The sequence below is a fragment of the Lepidochelys kempii genome, chromosome 10, assembly GCF_965140285.1.
Source record: "Lepidochelys kempii isolate rLepKem1 chromosome 10, rLepKem1.hap1, whole genome shotgun sequence".
In the NCBI taxonomy this organism is placed as follows: Eukaryota; Metazoa; Chordata; order Testudines; family Cheloniidae; genus Lepidochelys; species Lepidochelys kempii.
In genome coordinates, this window is record NC_136389.1 from 49419667 (window position 1) to 49434645 (window position 14979).

Here is a 14979-nt window from a genome sequence, read left to right on the forward strand (position 1 = left end):
CATAGCTTTTCTAAGATATTTTCAAACTCCATATGGCACTTATCCTACTAGTATCTGGGGACACAAGTGACTTTATAAACACGAATAGGCCCACTCAACTTGATGGAACCACTGACATGTATATAAAGTTAATCGTGCTTAAATCTTGTAGGACTGAGGCCTAAAATCCCAGCAAAACTAACCACTTATGCATGACGCCATGCGACGCCCTCTGCACACTGCAGTGCACACAGCCTCTCATCTTTCGCCCTCCTCACACTTCCCCATCCAAGATGCAGTGCAAAGGTTAGTGAAGAGTCCAGCTGATGTAACAGTGATGAGGGAAGCAGTGGTTGGTGCTCACCTGGTGATGGTGAGGCAGGGGAACTGAGGTAGCTGGAGACGGGTGAAAGGAGGTCAGAGAGGACCGTCTGTCAACAGGGAGTACACAAGGGTTCTGTGTTGATTATGGAATGTACAATATGCAGTAGCTGGAGAGGTACAGCTCTGTCCCACTGCTGGGGTGGGGGATGTTCTGATGCCATCTTAGGGGTTTCGCCATCCCTTTGAAAGTGCTGCTACTTCTCTCCCTGCCCTATGAGAAAGGTGCTTCATTTTTGGTTTTTACCAAAAAAACCAACACCTGGGTTTTACAAAAGCTATGATTCAGTTTGTACCGACTTTTCACCTGAAGTTTAGACCACTCCATTACAAAATTATCCACTCCAGTACATAAAAATACTCATTTTGTTAAGAAAATCCAATACATTAGATTGATGTGTTTATGCTAATAATAAATTAGTCTAAGTATAAATGTTAAAACAAGGCAACGCAGCGGAAGATACACACACGCAAGTGCGTGCCCATATGTATGTACTCGATGAACTTCATGAAGTAAACCACAGCACTCAAATGTTTTTACTACTCTTACTTTTCTCTATTTGTTCCTTTTTTCTGTCCTCCCATCTCCCTGCATTAACCCCAGTATTTCACCAGAAAACAGAGAAGTTAATTTTTTGCACCAATTTTTACCCATTTTTAATTTTTTGTAATAAACACAGATAAAGTCCCTGGGAAATTTTAAGCAAAATAAAAACCAAAATAAAGGGCTTTTCATATAAACACCACCACACAAACAGGGGTATCCTTTCCTTGTATCGCAGGAAACAGGAATTTCTTCAAAGAGTAGTTTATCACCTCATTATTAAGTCATTGACTAAATTAGATCCTTTGCACCACTAAGATCTTCTTACTAGGATACAGATTCATACAAAATCTTCAAAATTTAATAATGAGCATGTCACACCTAAGGTTATAAAGTTGGTGGACCACTGCCTTCTGGCTACAGGTTAAGTCAGATATGATAAATCCATGTTGTGTTGGCCCTGCATCAGAGTGAACCAGAAGTTAGAGATGGAAAAAAACTATTTGACCACTCAGACCAGTGCAGGCTTGAAATGCAGATCAAATTTGTATTAGCATCAGTTCAGAGGAATCAGCCATCAACACCATTTTCAGCCTCTTTTCACCTCTAAGTAAGGCTGAGGAGTTTAGGACAGGAAGCCATATGTTTGCATAAACATCCCATTCTCCTGTGTTGCAGTCACCTTTTCCTCTTGACTTCCCTTAAAAGCTGTGCTTTAGCAAAGTCCCAGCTGCATCTGCTTGCCATTACTTGTCTATAAATATTCAAACTTCCAACATCTTCTTTGGCACACATACATAAATGCACCCTCACTGTGCTAGTCTCCACACACCAGTTTATAACAATCGAACAGGTTGGCGATAGCACCAGATTTTAAAAGCTTTGGCCCTTCACTTGCCGATAGCTCCCAGAGTCCAATTTTCATACCTTTACACAGCCATATACCTCATCCGCGCTTACATTAACCAAAGAGGCCAGTGCCAGGTGTTAGTCCCTGGACACTGGTTTCAGGGTCTGACTTGGCCAAGGCCACATCAGTTCTCTTACTAATTAGTGGATGCAGACACCTGACTACATATACCAGGTGGTGAACTCCACTTACACCCAGTAAATCTGCAGTTTTTGCAATTAACAAGGCAGTTCCTGAATTTGACTAGGAAATCCCAAAGATTAAAAAGATAAAATATCCAATGCTCTCAGCAATGAGGAAGGAAGAGACAAAATGATCCACTGGTCAGTGAGAGATCATTACAGAAGAGCTGAAGGATAACCTTTAACTCTAACTGGACGGAATGTATTTCAGGCTCCAAAGAATACAGCTGAACTCATGCGAAGTGTAAAAAATACCTCACTTGAAATCTCATCTACATTACTGACAGGAAACTGCCTGCGGAACAGGAAGGAGCTGTGAGCTTTTCCTCCGAAAAGAACCCAAGCTCCCCCATCTCCCCTAAAGGATTATTAATCACTGATCCAATCCAGCAGCTGCACAGCAAAGAGGGATTAAGAAAAGGAAGAAACAACTAGTGGAAATATTACAATGCATCGTGGTTTGTTTTAAAGAAAGCATGATTGGCCACCATCTGCTGCCTGACGTCAGACACAGGGATAGCAGCACTGGCTGAAAGGGAAATGGACCCCTGCCTTTGGTGATGCACTTCTTGTGGCTGTTTGTTACTTTTGCAGGTGTGCACCAGTCCTGTGCTCGCCAGTGTTTAGACAGGAAAATGCTGGCGGGTGCCCTTCAATAAAGGATACCCTGGGTCCCCTCCATTTTGGAACCTTAAAGGCTTACAGCACATGTGATGCCAAATATACAAGGTGTGATACAAAGCCAAATTAGCATATATCCTGATATCTGAAAGAGTACTGGAACCAAGGACTTAATTGTGTATAAACAAAACTAGTAATCAGACTGGGCAATCATAATAATCAGATGTGACCCTGGGAATAAATTAAATGGATGGTTGAATAAAGTCCCATGGTTTTGGAAGGAGTTCCAGTGCAGGAGAAATTCATCCAGCCAGAAGACTCCTTCACGTGGGAGTCTATTCCCAAGGTATGGGCTGCATGAGGATAAAAGATGGCTAGAAGATAAGTTCTCCATCCCAGTGAGCAGAAATGGAAGACAGATAGAAGGCTCTGGAAGGGGAAGGAAAAGGAGCTGAAGAGGTCCAGGGGTAAGACAAGATGGAAGATGACCAAGAAAAGAGACAGGGAAAAAATTGGTGGGAGAATCCCAAGGAAGGGAGAAAAATGAGGGTGGATGAGAAACAAAGAAAGGACCTGCTCGGTTAACTCAGTTGGGTGACAGGGGGATGACAGGCAAGTCTTTACCTACAGCTTGCCCTATTAATGATGCTGTATGACTATTAAATTTTAATGGTCTTCATGGGGTTTTCAACAGTTGTTACTTCTTCAGGTGCATGAAAGGGGAGCTACACTTGAAAGAGGGCAGCTATCCAGCCCTCTTCTCCTTTCAGCACCAGGGCCCCTTCACACAGAGCTAATACACTTGGGCTGAAGAGGATAAAGAGCTCCCATTAGTTCTATGATTGTCTGACAAACAGGGTAAAGACTGAGCATTCTCCCCCACTCTGCTCTGAGCATCATTTTCATAGAAAACCAAATTACAGCCCAGCATGGCATTCTAAAATACAGACTCCTCAAACTGTGAACCCACCATTCAAATGAGCAACTGAGGAAATGAACCTGTTGCCAATATGGACTGCTTACGAGTTTTGGTGACTAATGTGGAGTTGACAAAGTCTCTCAGACAAGAAGGCAATGGTGGTAAGATTTCTCTCATTAACATGCAGTTAAAATTCAATCAGAATGGATTCAATGTTGAACAGTTTTAATGAAGCAAATGTCAAGCAAGCATATCATCTTCTTAAACAAAGAAAGTCTAAAAGTTTAATTGCAAAAACACTTGTACAGAAAACTTGGCATTTCAACAATTCCAAACACATTAATCCAGAAAATGGACTCCATTTTAATATGTTTTTGTTAACATTTCTCAGAGCAAAGAAAATGTCTGACCCTGCTCCTCCCCTCACCACCCACTTAATTTTTTTTGTCAGCCAACACACTGAAAAATGTAAACTGAAGTGACACTCATGAAAAACACTGAAAAGACAAAATTCATTTTTCACTGGGTAAATCAGTGCAGATTTGAAGCTTCTTAATGAGACAAAACATCATCTATAATATTGTTGGAGAGCAAGAACTCAAACCATACCCCCCCTCCCCCATCCCAGCTGCTTCAAAACGGGTCATGTCATCACATCTCTCTTCCTCTATGTTGGGGAAAAGGGAAAGATTTGTCAGTCAGCATGCAGCTAACGGTAAGTACCCGCTTGACTCTCCCATCCAGGAACAGGCATGCTTTGCCCAACACAGAGATAGATTGGCAATGTGCCAGGAGCTGATGGCTACATCTGATTTGTGTAAGACAGGGCAGCTTGCAGCCATCCACACCTTAAATATGGACCCAAAGTGGATCAAGCCCTCGCATCACATGCTGAGACCTTAAGTCTCCATGGAGTGTATCTCTGTATTAAAGATAAGAGTTACCATTGACTGATTTGTTAGAACTCTGTGGGCCCAGGTTTTGGCTGTGGACTGCACTTAGGCTACTCCCACTTCAATACAGCAGTCAATTGCCACTATTACTAAATGGTGTGAGACGGAGGTGCTTTTTCCTGAGATGCTATTTATCTACAGGATGTCCTCCCACAACCCCTTCTTCACTACAGAACTCAGAACTAGTTCATGCTAACATCACCTGGTCTTGCCCAGTGTTCCCTCTGATTTTCCCACCCATGTGTGGAATTTTGTTACGTGCACCAATATGGAGGTGATGTAACACACATCACTTTCATATTGGTGCACCTAACAAAATTCACGTGGTGGGGTTGGGACTGAGGGGTTTGGCATATGGGAGGAGGCTCAGGGCTAGGGCATAGGATTGGGGTGCAGGCATGTGAGGGCTCTGGCTGGGGGTGCGGGCTCTGGGGTGGGGCGGGGATGATGGGTTTGGGGTGCAGGAGGGTGCTCCAGGGCTACAGTGGGGAGAGAGGACTCCTCCCAGCTCTCTCTCCCTGCAGCAGCACCTGGGCTGAGGGGGAGAGGTACCTCTCCCTGCCATGGCAACTCTGGGGCTGGGGCTGCAGGATAGGTGCCCCTCCCCCGGCCCCAGCAGATCTGTGCCACTCCTGGGTCCGGGCCAAGCTGCACTGCCACGGTCATGCCTGGGCCCGATCTGGCTGCGGTTGGGCCGCCCCGGCTGCGGCAGGTCTCCGGGAGGGTTCTCCGAGCGCCTGCGCAGCGCTAAATAGGATGCTTTGAGGCTGCGCAGCTTACAGGGAACTTAGGTCTTGCCTATGTTAAGGAAAAAGAAAGTCAGTGCCCCAAGTTGCAGCTCTTGTGAGTGAAGTCTTGAAAAATGATGAGAGAGAAGACAAAAACGAGTCCCTCCATGAAGGAAGACTCGAGCTTACACTCCTTGCTGTTTGGCAGCAGTGAAGGTAGCAGCTGCAAGGCAAGGGGTGAGTGAGCCCCTGTCACAGAAGGCATTGACTTGGAGGTGGCTTCAAGCAAGTGTGAAATCTGTGCAGCATGCACTAAAGAGTGGAAAAGGAAGAACTACTTTTTAATCTTCAAATATAAAATTGGGCAGATGCTTACATTGCAGATTCGTGAAACTGTTCTTGCTTGCATCAGCATGGCAAGGTAATAAAAGCATTCCCAGTTCATGACAGGAAAAGTCCCAAGATTTTCTGAAGGAAGAATAGGAAGGTGGCATGTAGAACAGAGAGCATGGTTGAACCATCATAATAAAGCCCAAGGGTATTCAAGAAGTTCTCAACTAAAGCCTGAACTAATAATTTGACAGGACCCCAAGGGCTGCAAATAATTTGCATAAGACAATGCAGACAGTAGATGTCTTCATCTCTGACAAGCAGGTGAGGTGCAACTCAAAGAAACTATAGATCTCAGCACGCAAGAAGACACTTGCCATGAATAAAAGGCCATTCAAATCAAGCAGGAACATCCCATGCAGGAAGCGGTAGTCTCCAGAAGATGCACTTTTGTATTAAAGGTGAGGGTAGCCGTGAGCTGCACTACGGAATTCTGTGTGCCACAATTTGCTCACCTTTGCTAAAGCTGCTCTCTGCTGTTACACTTCATTGCAGGCCCCTTTTATAAAAATGGTTCCTTAGTGCTACAACAGCAGATGGACAGAGGGAAATGGAATTCCCCTGCCTGTTTCTCTTTGTGGTGGAGAGATGACTTGGAACAGAATATCATTCGCTCAAGCAGGCTGCAGCTCACATCATATTAGACAAAGCAACATATCAGAGGACAGAAAAGCGACATGTTTTATTTTAGTCTAAAATATAGTTTTGCACTTTTCCTGCTGGCTGAGAGAAGCCAGCCTTTCACTTTCTCTCTTGATTACCGCTGACCTTTTCAGCAGTAAAATGCTGCACCAGCCATTTTCAATAGATAGGAACAGTGGAGTCTTGCTGAGAAGCAGGACACTCATGCAGCAGAGATGCTTGGAAAGAGTAGCTGGGAGGGGGAAAAGAGAGAGCCCTTCCCTCAGGGTCGCACAGTCATGAAGTGCCAGCCACAGCCAATACCAACAGGAAGGAACCTCATGTTGTACGAGATGTAGCCTAGCACATAAAAGAGAAGCTTGCATTGAAGACACGACAGGCGGGGCAGGATGGTGCAGTAAGGAAGGCTGTATCTGTCATAGCAAAGAATCCAGGTGTTGCTATACAGTGCAGCGAACATCAGTTAACAGGAAAAGGACAAAAGGAGAATTGGAAGGGGAGAAGGAAACCCCACAGAAAGGATGAAGAGATACAAAGCAACATAACATTTCAAAGTTCTATTACCATAACACAAAGGCTGCCTCCACTACACAGATTGGAAGTAGATTCACCTCCATACTTGTCCAGTCCACAGAGTGTGTGGGTATCCCCCCATCCAGCTAAAATGATGGAAAACTGATGATTGTACGGTAGTTACATGCTCTGAAAGCTTTACACGGAGGACAGTTCAAATGTTTAGTGGCTGGTGCCTGTGGCTTCATAGGAGCTTTTAATTCATTAAATAGTTTGCCCCATAGGCAAGCTGCTTAGGCAGGGACCAGGACAGATCCTGAAGTCTTGCCTCCCACCTCCAGTCTGTTTCCATCATGGCTTTTCATTCCTCACTGGCTGAATCACTTTTGTAAGACACCCCTGGGCCAGGAGACCTGCAGATGAAACAGAAACAAATGTTAGATGTTTAGACCAGTCTGTCAAAATAAACAGGACGTTGTGAAGAGATTTTTGGAGGGTTAATTTGAAGGGACCATATTAAAGTACACTCGATAGCTGGCAAGCCTACAGAGAAAGAAGCTTATCAAGTGGCTTGGACAACTTTCCACTGGGAAACCAGAATATGATTCTTTATAAGAGTTATCAGGGAGTCAGCTCAGAGTTACCTCTGAAAATCACCTCTGAATCTGTGTTTCAGCCCAAACAATTGTTTTGAAATAAACTATTTTCCCCATATATGCACATATCTTTGGGGCACAGACTGTCTACTGCTCTGTGTCTGTACAATGCCCACACTAAGGGCCCCATTCTTAGTTGGTCCCTAGGCACTACTGTAATAAACATTAATAATAATAATCATACAATGTAACTCCCTAGGCTCCTGGGGTTCTGTGTGCCTGTAACTCTGGTAGTGGCACACTGTGCCTGGGAGGAAAGGGGAGCCGAGGCAGACTCAGAGTCGGCAAGGCAACCAAGAGGGAGAGAGGAGAGCCACTATGCATAGGGCCCTACAAATTCATGGCCATGAAAAACATGTCACTGACCATGAAATCTGATATTTTGTGTACTTTTACCCTATACTATAGAGATTTCATGCGGAAGACCAGCGTTTCTCAAACTGAGGGCCCTGATCCAAAAGGGGACCATGGGGGTGGTGGGGTGTTAGAAGGGTATTGTAGGGCGTGATCGTGGTATTGCCACTCTTACTTCTGCTTCAGAGTAACAGCCGTGTTAGTCTGCATTCGCAAAAAGAAAAGGAGTACTTGTGGCACCTTAGAGACTAACCAATTTATTTGAGCATGAGCTTTCGTGAGCTACAGCTCACTTCATCGGATGCATACCGTGGAAACTGCAGCAGACTTTATATACACACAGAGAATATGAAACAATACCTCCTCCCACCCCACTGTCCTGCTGGTAATAGCTTATCTAAAGTGATCATCAGGTTGGGCCATTTCCAGCACAAATCCAGGTTTTCTCACCCTCCACCCCCCCACACAAATTCACTCTCCTGCTGGTGATAGCCCATCCAAAGTGACAACTCTTTACACAATGTGCATGATAATCAAGTTGGGCCAAATGGCCCAACCTGATGATCACTTTAGATAAGCTATTACCAGCAGGACAGTGGGGTGGGAGGAGGTATTGTTTCATATTCTCTGTGTGTATATAAAGTCTGCTGCAGTTTCCACGGTATGCATCCGATGAAGTGAGCTGTAGCTCACGAAAGCTCATGCTCAAATAAATTGGTTAGTCTCTAAGGTGCCACAAGTACTCCTTTTCTTCTTACTTCTGCGCTGCCTTCAGAGCTGGGTGGCTGGAGAGCAGCGGTTGCTGGCCGAGGACTCAGCTCTGAAGGCAGCAGCACAGAAGTAAGGGTGACAATACCATACCATGCCACCCTTACTTCTGTGCTGCTGCTGGCAGCGGTGCGGCCTTCAGAACTGGGCTCCCAGCCAGCAGCCGCCGCTCTCTGGCTTCCCAGCTCTGAAGGCAGCGCCGCAGCCAGCAGCACAGAAGTAAGGGTGGCAGTACCGAAACTGCCCTACAATAACCTTGCAACCCCCCTACAACCCCCTTTTGGGTCAGGAGCCCGACAGCTACAACACTGAAATTTGAGATAAAAATATCTGAAATCATGAAATTTATGATTTTTAAAATCCTATGACCATAAAATTGACCAAAATGGACCATGAATTTGGTAAGGTCTTAACTATGTAGAATGCCAGGAGCCCAGTTGGCTTGGGGGAAGATAGTATGCGGTCTGCTTGGAGGAGGGGGCAGAGTGAAATGATTGGCCCAGGAAGCTGAGTTAGCCTTACCAACAGGGAGTGAGCTGCCATCCCTTGAACAGGACTGGCTGTGTGGGGTTCTGGTGAGTCTCAGGCATGCATGCAGGGTTCCCCCAAGAATTGACCTCTGGGGATCTGGAAGCAACATCCCTCAGTTTGGACCTTTCCCTCTCCAAGGTGACTCCCAGTTTGTAGAGTTTTGTTGGGAAAATTCCCCTCAGCCAAGCTGAGTTAAGCCCTTTAGCTCCCCAGGGAAAATCAGTCACCACATGGCACCACCACTGGTCTGGCTGCTAGTCCAGGGCTGGCGCCGGCTGAGAGTGCATCTGAGCACTAGGGTAGGAGACTAAAAAGTCTGGATTTTTAGTATAGCTTTGTAACCTGCACCTTGAGCCCTGCACCCCTTTGCAAAGGGGAAATCCTGAGTCCAGAAGCAGCCTGACTCCTGCATAAAGAGGACGCTTGATAGCAGCGATCATCAGCCCTTCTGCAGTAATTGAGGAGTCCAGAGTCATCTCTGAACCTGAGGATCATTCGCAGAGTTGTGAGGGCACCATCCTTTAGTTAGCTAGTCAGAGAGATTGTTTAGGAGATCCTCCTACTCCTTGAGCTGTGCCCTCAAGCCAGTGGGTAAGAGTTGGGGATTTTATTACCTAATGTCTATTAAACCTGTGGAGGGACATACCAACTTAACCCACTTGTGAGTCTTTGGGGCTATACTGAACCCAGTCAGCCAAGTTGCTAACTGTTGCACAGAAGATATTGTGGTCACAAGTCACCAAGGGCCCCTACAAAGTACGCATACCAACAGGATGCTGATTTTTACATTTGCTATATCAGGTCACGTGACTGGGGGAATTCATGGGTATTATCAGGGTGGGCACAAGTGTCCCTGAGAATAGTGTTCTACCCTGTTATGTTATACTTATCTCCTGTTTAATATAATTACTGTGTTGAATATACTGTATGTATATATGTGTGTGTGTGTGTGTGTGTGTGATTTCTTGGGAGTCTGCAACTATCTGGCAAGTAAGTGGAGGTTACCCTGTGGTTAGAATTTTCCTCCCAAGCTTCCCTGATCATCCTGCCAGGAAGAGGCGGGGGCTACGTGGGGTGGGATGGAGGCACCTCCAAATACATTCATATTGGAAGAAAATAAATAAGTTACACCCTACTGAGTGGGAGGCAGGATCCAGAAGAACCCAGGCCTGTCCATCAAAAGCCGCAAGGAGATGAGAGCTAAAGGAGGTAACTGGGTGGATAGGGGGCATTACAATGATATTTCTATATAAATAAAGTGTACCTCTATATTTTAGTATTCTGTTTGGTGTTTCTGTTCTTCAGTGCTGTGTAATACAGCCATTTGTTAGGTACTTTAGCTATTCGAAATCAGCTTAGCTCTTTGAGTACCGTATTTTTGAAGAATACCATAATTGTAAAAGCAAATAGGTTTCTGATCATCAGTTTTATTTTTAAATATGCCTCTGAGCACCTAGCAATCTATCTGGCTGATACACATTCTTTTAAGAGAATACTTATACTGTAAATTCAGACTAACAAAGGGAAGATGGTGCTGACAATCTACCAATGGTAGACTCTTACTAAGTTCTCTCACCTTCTCCTATTTTAAGGTTCTTACTTTTGTTTACAAGTCCTATCCTCTCTTAAGCGTGAACCCACTTACACAAACACCCATCCCCTGCCCCCAGCTTCCCTCATAAGCTCCTGTCACTGGATGTGACAGTACCAAGTGCATGTCAGGATAATTAATTGTATCATGAGGGCTTGGAACATCAGGCCCAGTTGTCTGTACACATTTGTATAATGAAGCCAGGCCATTATTAATTACATTTTTTTAATTGCCTTATCTACTATTTTTGTAGGGATGGATTGTCTTTTTAACCATAATTGGGAAGGAGGAATTCTGGAGCAAAATCATTTTTTCCAAACAGCTCAAAGCTGAATCCAGTTTTTCCAAGAACAAAATATTTACATCTCGAAACCACAGAAAATGCCAGTGACTCCTAGAAAATAAGAATCCTCTGAGGCTTCCCATGACAGCTGGGACCCAAAGCATCCAGCAGAAACTGCCTAGATTTGAGTAACCTTGAGATAGGTTATGGTGCTTTAAAGAGAAAACATCTGTCTCAAGGACTGGGGTGCCCTTCCAACACCTGACTGATGGGAGACCACTTTACCAGTTATTCCATTTTGTCACAAGTTCTCTCATCCCCCTCCAATCCCCAATTCTCTTTTTCTGTTGAGCCAACAAGAGTGCTAATTGAAAACACTGTGTGAAAATTAGAAGGCTGATGAGCTACTGAAAATCCCAGACCTAGATCCACAAGCTGTTCCCTTTCATAAATAGAAGCAGTAATGCCATTTCTTTATTCTGCTGGGAGCTCAGTCATCTCTTAGAACTACAGTCCGTTCCATCTGGCTACCCACTGGAAGGACAATGAGCTTTTAGCTTAAGCCACTCTGTAATGGGGAACATGTAATTAATTGCACTGTGCAATATCACAAAAGGTCACGACCAGGAAGGATGAAGACTCCTGCCTTTATATTTGCAGATGAACCCCATTTCATAACACATTAAGTCAGAATTTTAGTTGCATTTATACATGCCATTCATAGCGCAGAATATGCTGGGATGTACTGTACATATTCCAAAAAAATCCAGGCCTGCGTACTTACAGCAACAAAAGCAGGTAAAAGATTCAAGCCCAGGATATTCAGATCCAAATTGCAACATTATAATCCTGTTGTTGCCCCACAAAGTATGGTAATCTGTATATAGCATGGGGAGGTGTATTATAGTGCAAAGGCTGGGTAGTTTTGTTTGCTTGCTATTCATCAAGTCTCTTATTAAGGCTTTTCTAGATGGTGAGCAGCAAAGCAAAATTTGCAGAATCGTGATCTCTGAAATACTAAATGCATATGATAAAGATGTATTGGATCATTAAACCTCAGTAAATGCTATGAGTGGCCTGACCCAGTTATATCTTGCTTAAGTTATCTGTATACCTGGAGGTCCAAAAGAACACAACATGTAACCAATTTGACAATTTCTGCGTGCTACAGACTTGCTAAGTGTCCATAGCAAAACTGGAAGCTGTTTTAACTTTAGGAATTGGGATTAGTTGGTGAACAGCCCTTTGCTGATAACAGGATTTCTCAATGACTACCAAAACTAGCAAACACTTACTGCAGAATTCTTCAGATTCATCATGCTCGACAGAGAAATCTTCTTCACCATTATCATCTACCACAGTATCTTTAGTCAGTACATCATGCATGCAAAGGAATGTTCCTCCTTCTCTGTTCTACTCCAGACTTTAGCAGTCTTATTCATCTGATACATCAACCAAGATGTCGAACAATCCTGCGATATACCAAGCACTTAAGTCTCCCTTAGAAATCAGGGAGCTTTTCAAAGCCATGAATGGGAGTAAAAACACCCAACTTCCATTGAAAATGGTTGAGCATCTCACTGCTCTTTGTGCCTTTGAAAATTTCCCCTCATTTATTTCCAGGCTTGGTGCAGAGGATGTGGTGTAGGTGCTGGTAAGCAAACCAGTCTGAGCAAGGGGGTGCTTACCCAAGTCACTAGCGATCAAGCCGGTTGACAACCTCTCGGACCGTGGCTATGAGATTCTCATTCTCCTGTGGGTTAGCCAGAATAATACTGTGCAGTCTGTTCATGTATGAGTCAATGGTGTCCATTGTGGGGGTCTCCCCACTGCCTACAGTAAATATAGTGCAAGCAAAAAAAAAAAGCCACAGAATATTTAGATAACTACACCAGTATCAAACATTACCGTTCTAAGGACGGTTCGCATAAAGGCAAAACCATATTGCACACAGTTAGACCCAAAAGAAATGTAACTGAAATAAAGCATAAATCTTAAGCAACAAAAGCCCAGATCCTCAAAGTTATTTAGGTGCCTAACGTCCATTGATTTCAGTGGAATTTAGGAGCCTAAATAACTGTGAGGATCAGGGCCAAAGTGATCATATGGCAAGGGTACACAGCAGTACTGTTCTCTTTGTCTGCACCTGTAAAAGACCCTCTGGGACTAACAGCCTCCTCCCACAAAAAAGAGAAGAAAAAAACCCCAATTGCAGAGAGTAATTATATTAAAAAGTTACAAAACTGGGAGACAGTGCCATTAACTCTAGCCCTCATCCTGCATCCACTGTCAGGCTCTAACTTGCAGCACAGTTTAAAAGTTTAAAAACAGACCTGCAGCCTAGAATTACTAAACCAGGCCACGGAAAGTAAATTCACAGGAACCAGTGACATACAACTAAAAGAGAAGTTGGACTTAAGCAGTGGTAGAGAAGCCCCATAAAGAAATGGGGATTACCTGGTAGTGGCACTCCTGCAAAGCTGCTGGTGAGTGCTTGCCGTAAGGTCTCCAGATGCTGCTGCAGCACTGTGTTCCGGCTGCGCTCCTGGATCACATCCACCTCCAACTTCTCCACAGCAGTGCGCATACTCTCCACGTGCTTCTGCAGGGCAGCATTCCTCTCCTCAAACTCCATGTTGGATTTACGCAGCTGGCGCAGCTCTGCTTCCCGTGCTGTGAACACACCCAAAAAAGGTATGAAATAACTATAGAAAGTAGTCCTGTGGATGATGAAGCAAAATGTTCAGGGATGTCCACTCAGCGGAGGATGATTAAAAAACCAGTGCTATTTTGGGCTACATATGAAGAAGCATGACACCACAGAACAGCGAGTTGATAATGCCTAGAATTCTGAAGTCAATTCTGAATTCAATTTAATACCAGAGATATTGACAAATTAGAGTGAGTTCAGAGCAGAGGAACAAAAATTAATAGAGGGATTGATTGAGGAAGGAAGATTGAAAGAACTACTCTGAATACTTTCAGCACACTATAGATCAGCAATATAGTGGCAACGGGGCTAGAGACCAGCAACTGACTACAAGTATTAGCAGGGTGTACATTTTAGGTGCCTGAAGGTGACAGCTATTAGAGTATGGAATAATCTCCCAAGGGAACTAGCAGAAACCCCATCACTTGAGACATATGAATCTATTAATATAAAGTCAAACCCTACAGCAATGGAGAATATATTGTAGAACAATTTTAGCTGGGGTCATAGACTAGTTGGCCCAAAGAGACTTTCTCTTGTCTAACTTCTGTGGCTACAAATTAAAATGTTGCTAACTAGCCCACATTATCTGCTCAACAATTTCAAATATTTCCTCATTCTAACAGCAACTGCAACTAGGAAAGACTGGGGAAATAGCATCTATATGAGCTTGCCTACAGCTTGTACACCAGCACCATTCTCCACAGAGAATCCTGTTGGAAGAGGGAAGGCCTGGAGTAGCTGTCTGCTCATCCATTATAGTCCTGAGAGATACTGTAACCTTACTAACACACTGAGCCACCTGACTTCACTCTTTATGTAAAGCACTTTCTCCCATCTCAGCCAGGCTGACATCCCTGTGGCAGGGCTGGTGAAAACACTGCATGAGTTTAATTCACCTTTGCTGTGATTCAGGAACTCTTCTGTGAAGATTGGGATATCAAAAACAGACCTCTCCTTTGTGTCTGCTTCTTTCTGCAGATAGAAAGTGACATACAGTTAAATACTGATAATTCTCAACTGCTAATAAAAGAAGTGACAGATCTATCAAGAAAACAAGAAGAAGGATGGAGATGATTCCAGGAAGCCCCTTTCTCTAAAGAAGCTATTGGTCAAATCAAGCACTGAACTGGAGATGACAGGGACTCCCATCCCTAGAAAGGCATTTGAGAGGTATAAGGGACGTGGGTGTTTGACAAATATAGATCACATGGTTCAGATATTTCATATAACCTGCCACCTAATTGTTTTGCCTTAATGAAACTGCACATTACACAAGGCTTCAATACTTTCATAGCTATTCTTGTGAATTCATCCACCTCTC

General features: G+C 44.1%; 1 protein-coding gene across 4 annotated transcripts in view; it reads right to left on the minus strand.

The window, feature by feature from the left end:
• Positions 1-3744: 3744 nt before the first annotated feature.
• HMG20A (high mobility group 20A) overlaps positions 3745-14979 on the minus strand; it is a 70943-nt gene continuing 59708 nt past the window's right edge. For all 4 annotated transcript variants that reach the window (XM_073303478.1, XM_073303479.1, XM_073303480.1 and 1 more), the window contains 4 exons: positions 14555-14630; positions 13403-13618; positions 12634-12778; positions 3745-7175 (listed from right to left, as the gene is read on the minus strand). In XM_073303478.1, coding sequence (XP_073159579.1) covers positions 12642-12778; positions 13403-13618; positions 14555-14630 — 429 coding nt within the window. In that variant the 3' untranslated portion in view covers positions 3745-7175; positions 12634-12641. The remainder of the gene's footprint in view (positions 7176-12633; positions 12779-13402; positions 13619-14554; positions 14631-14979) is intronic.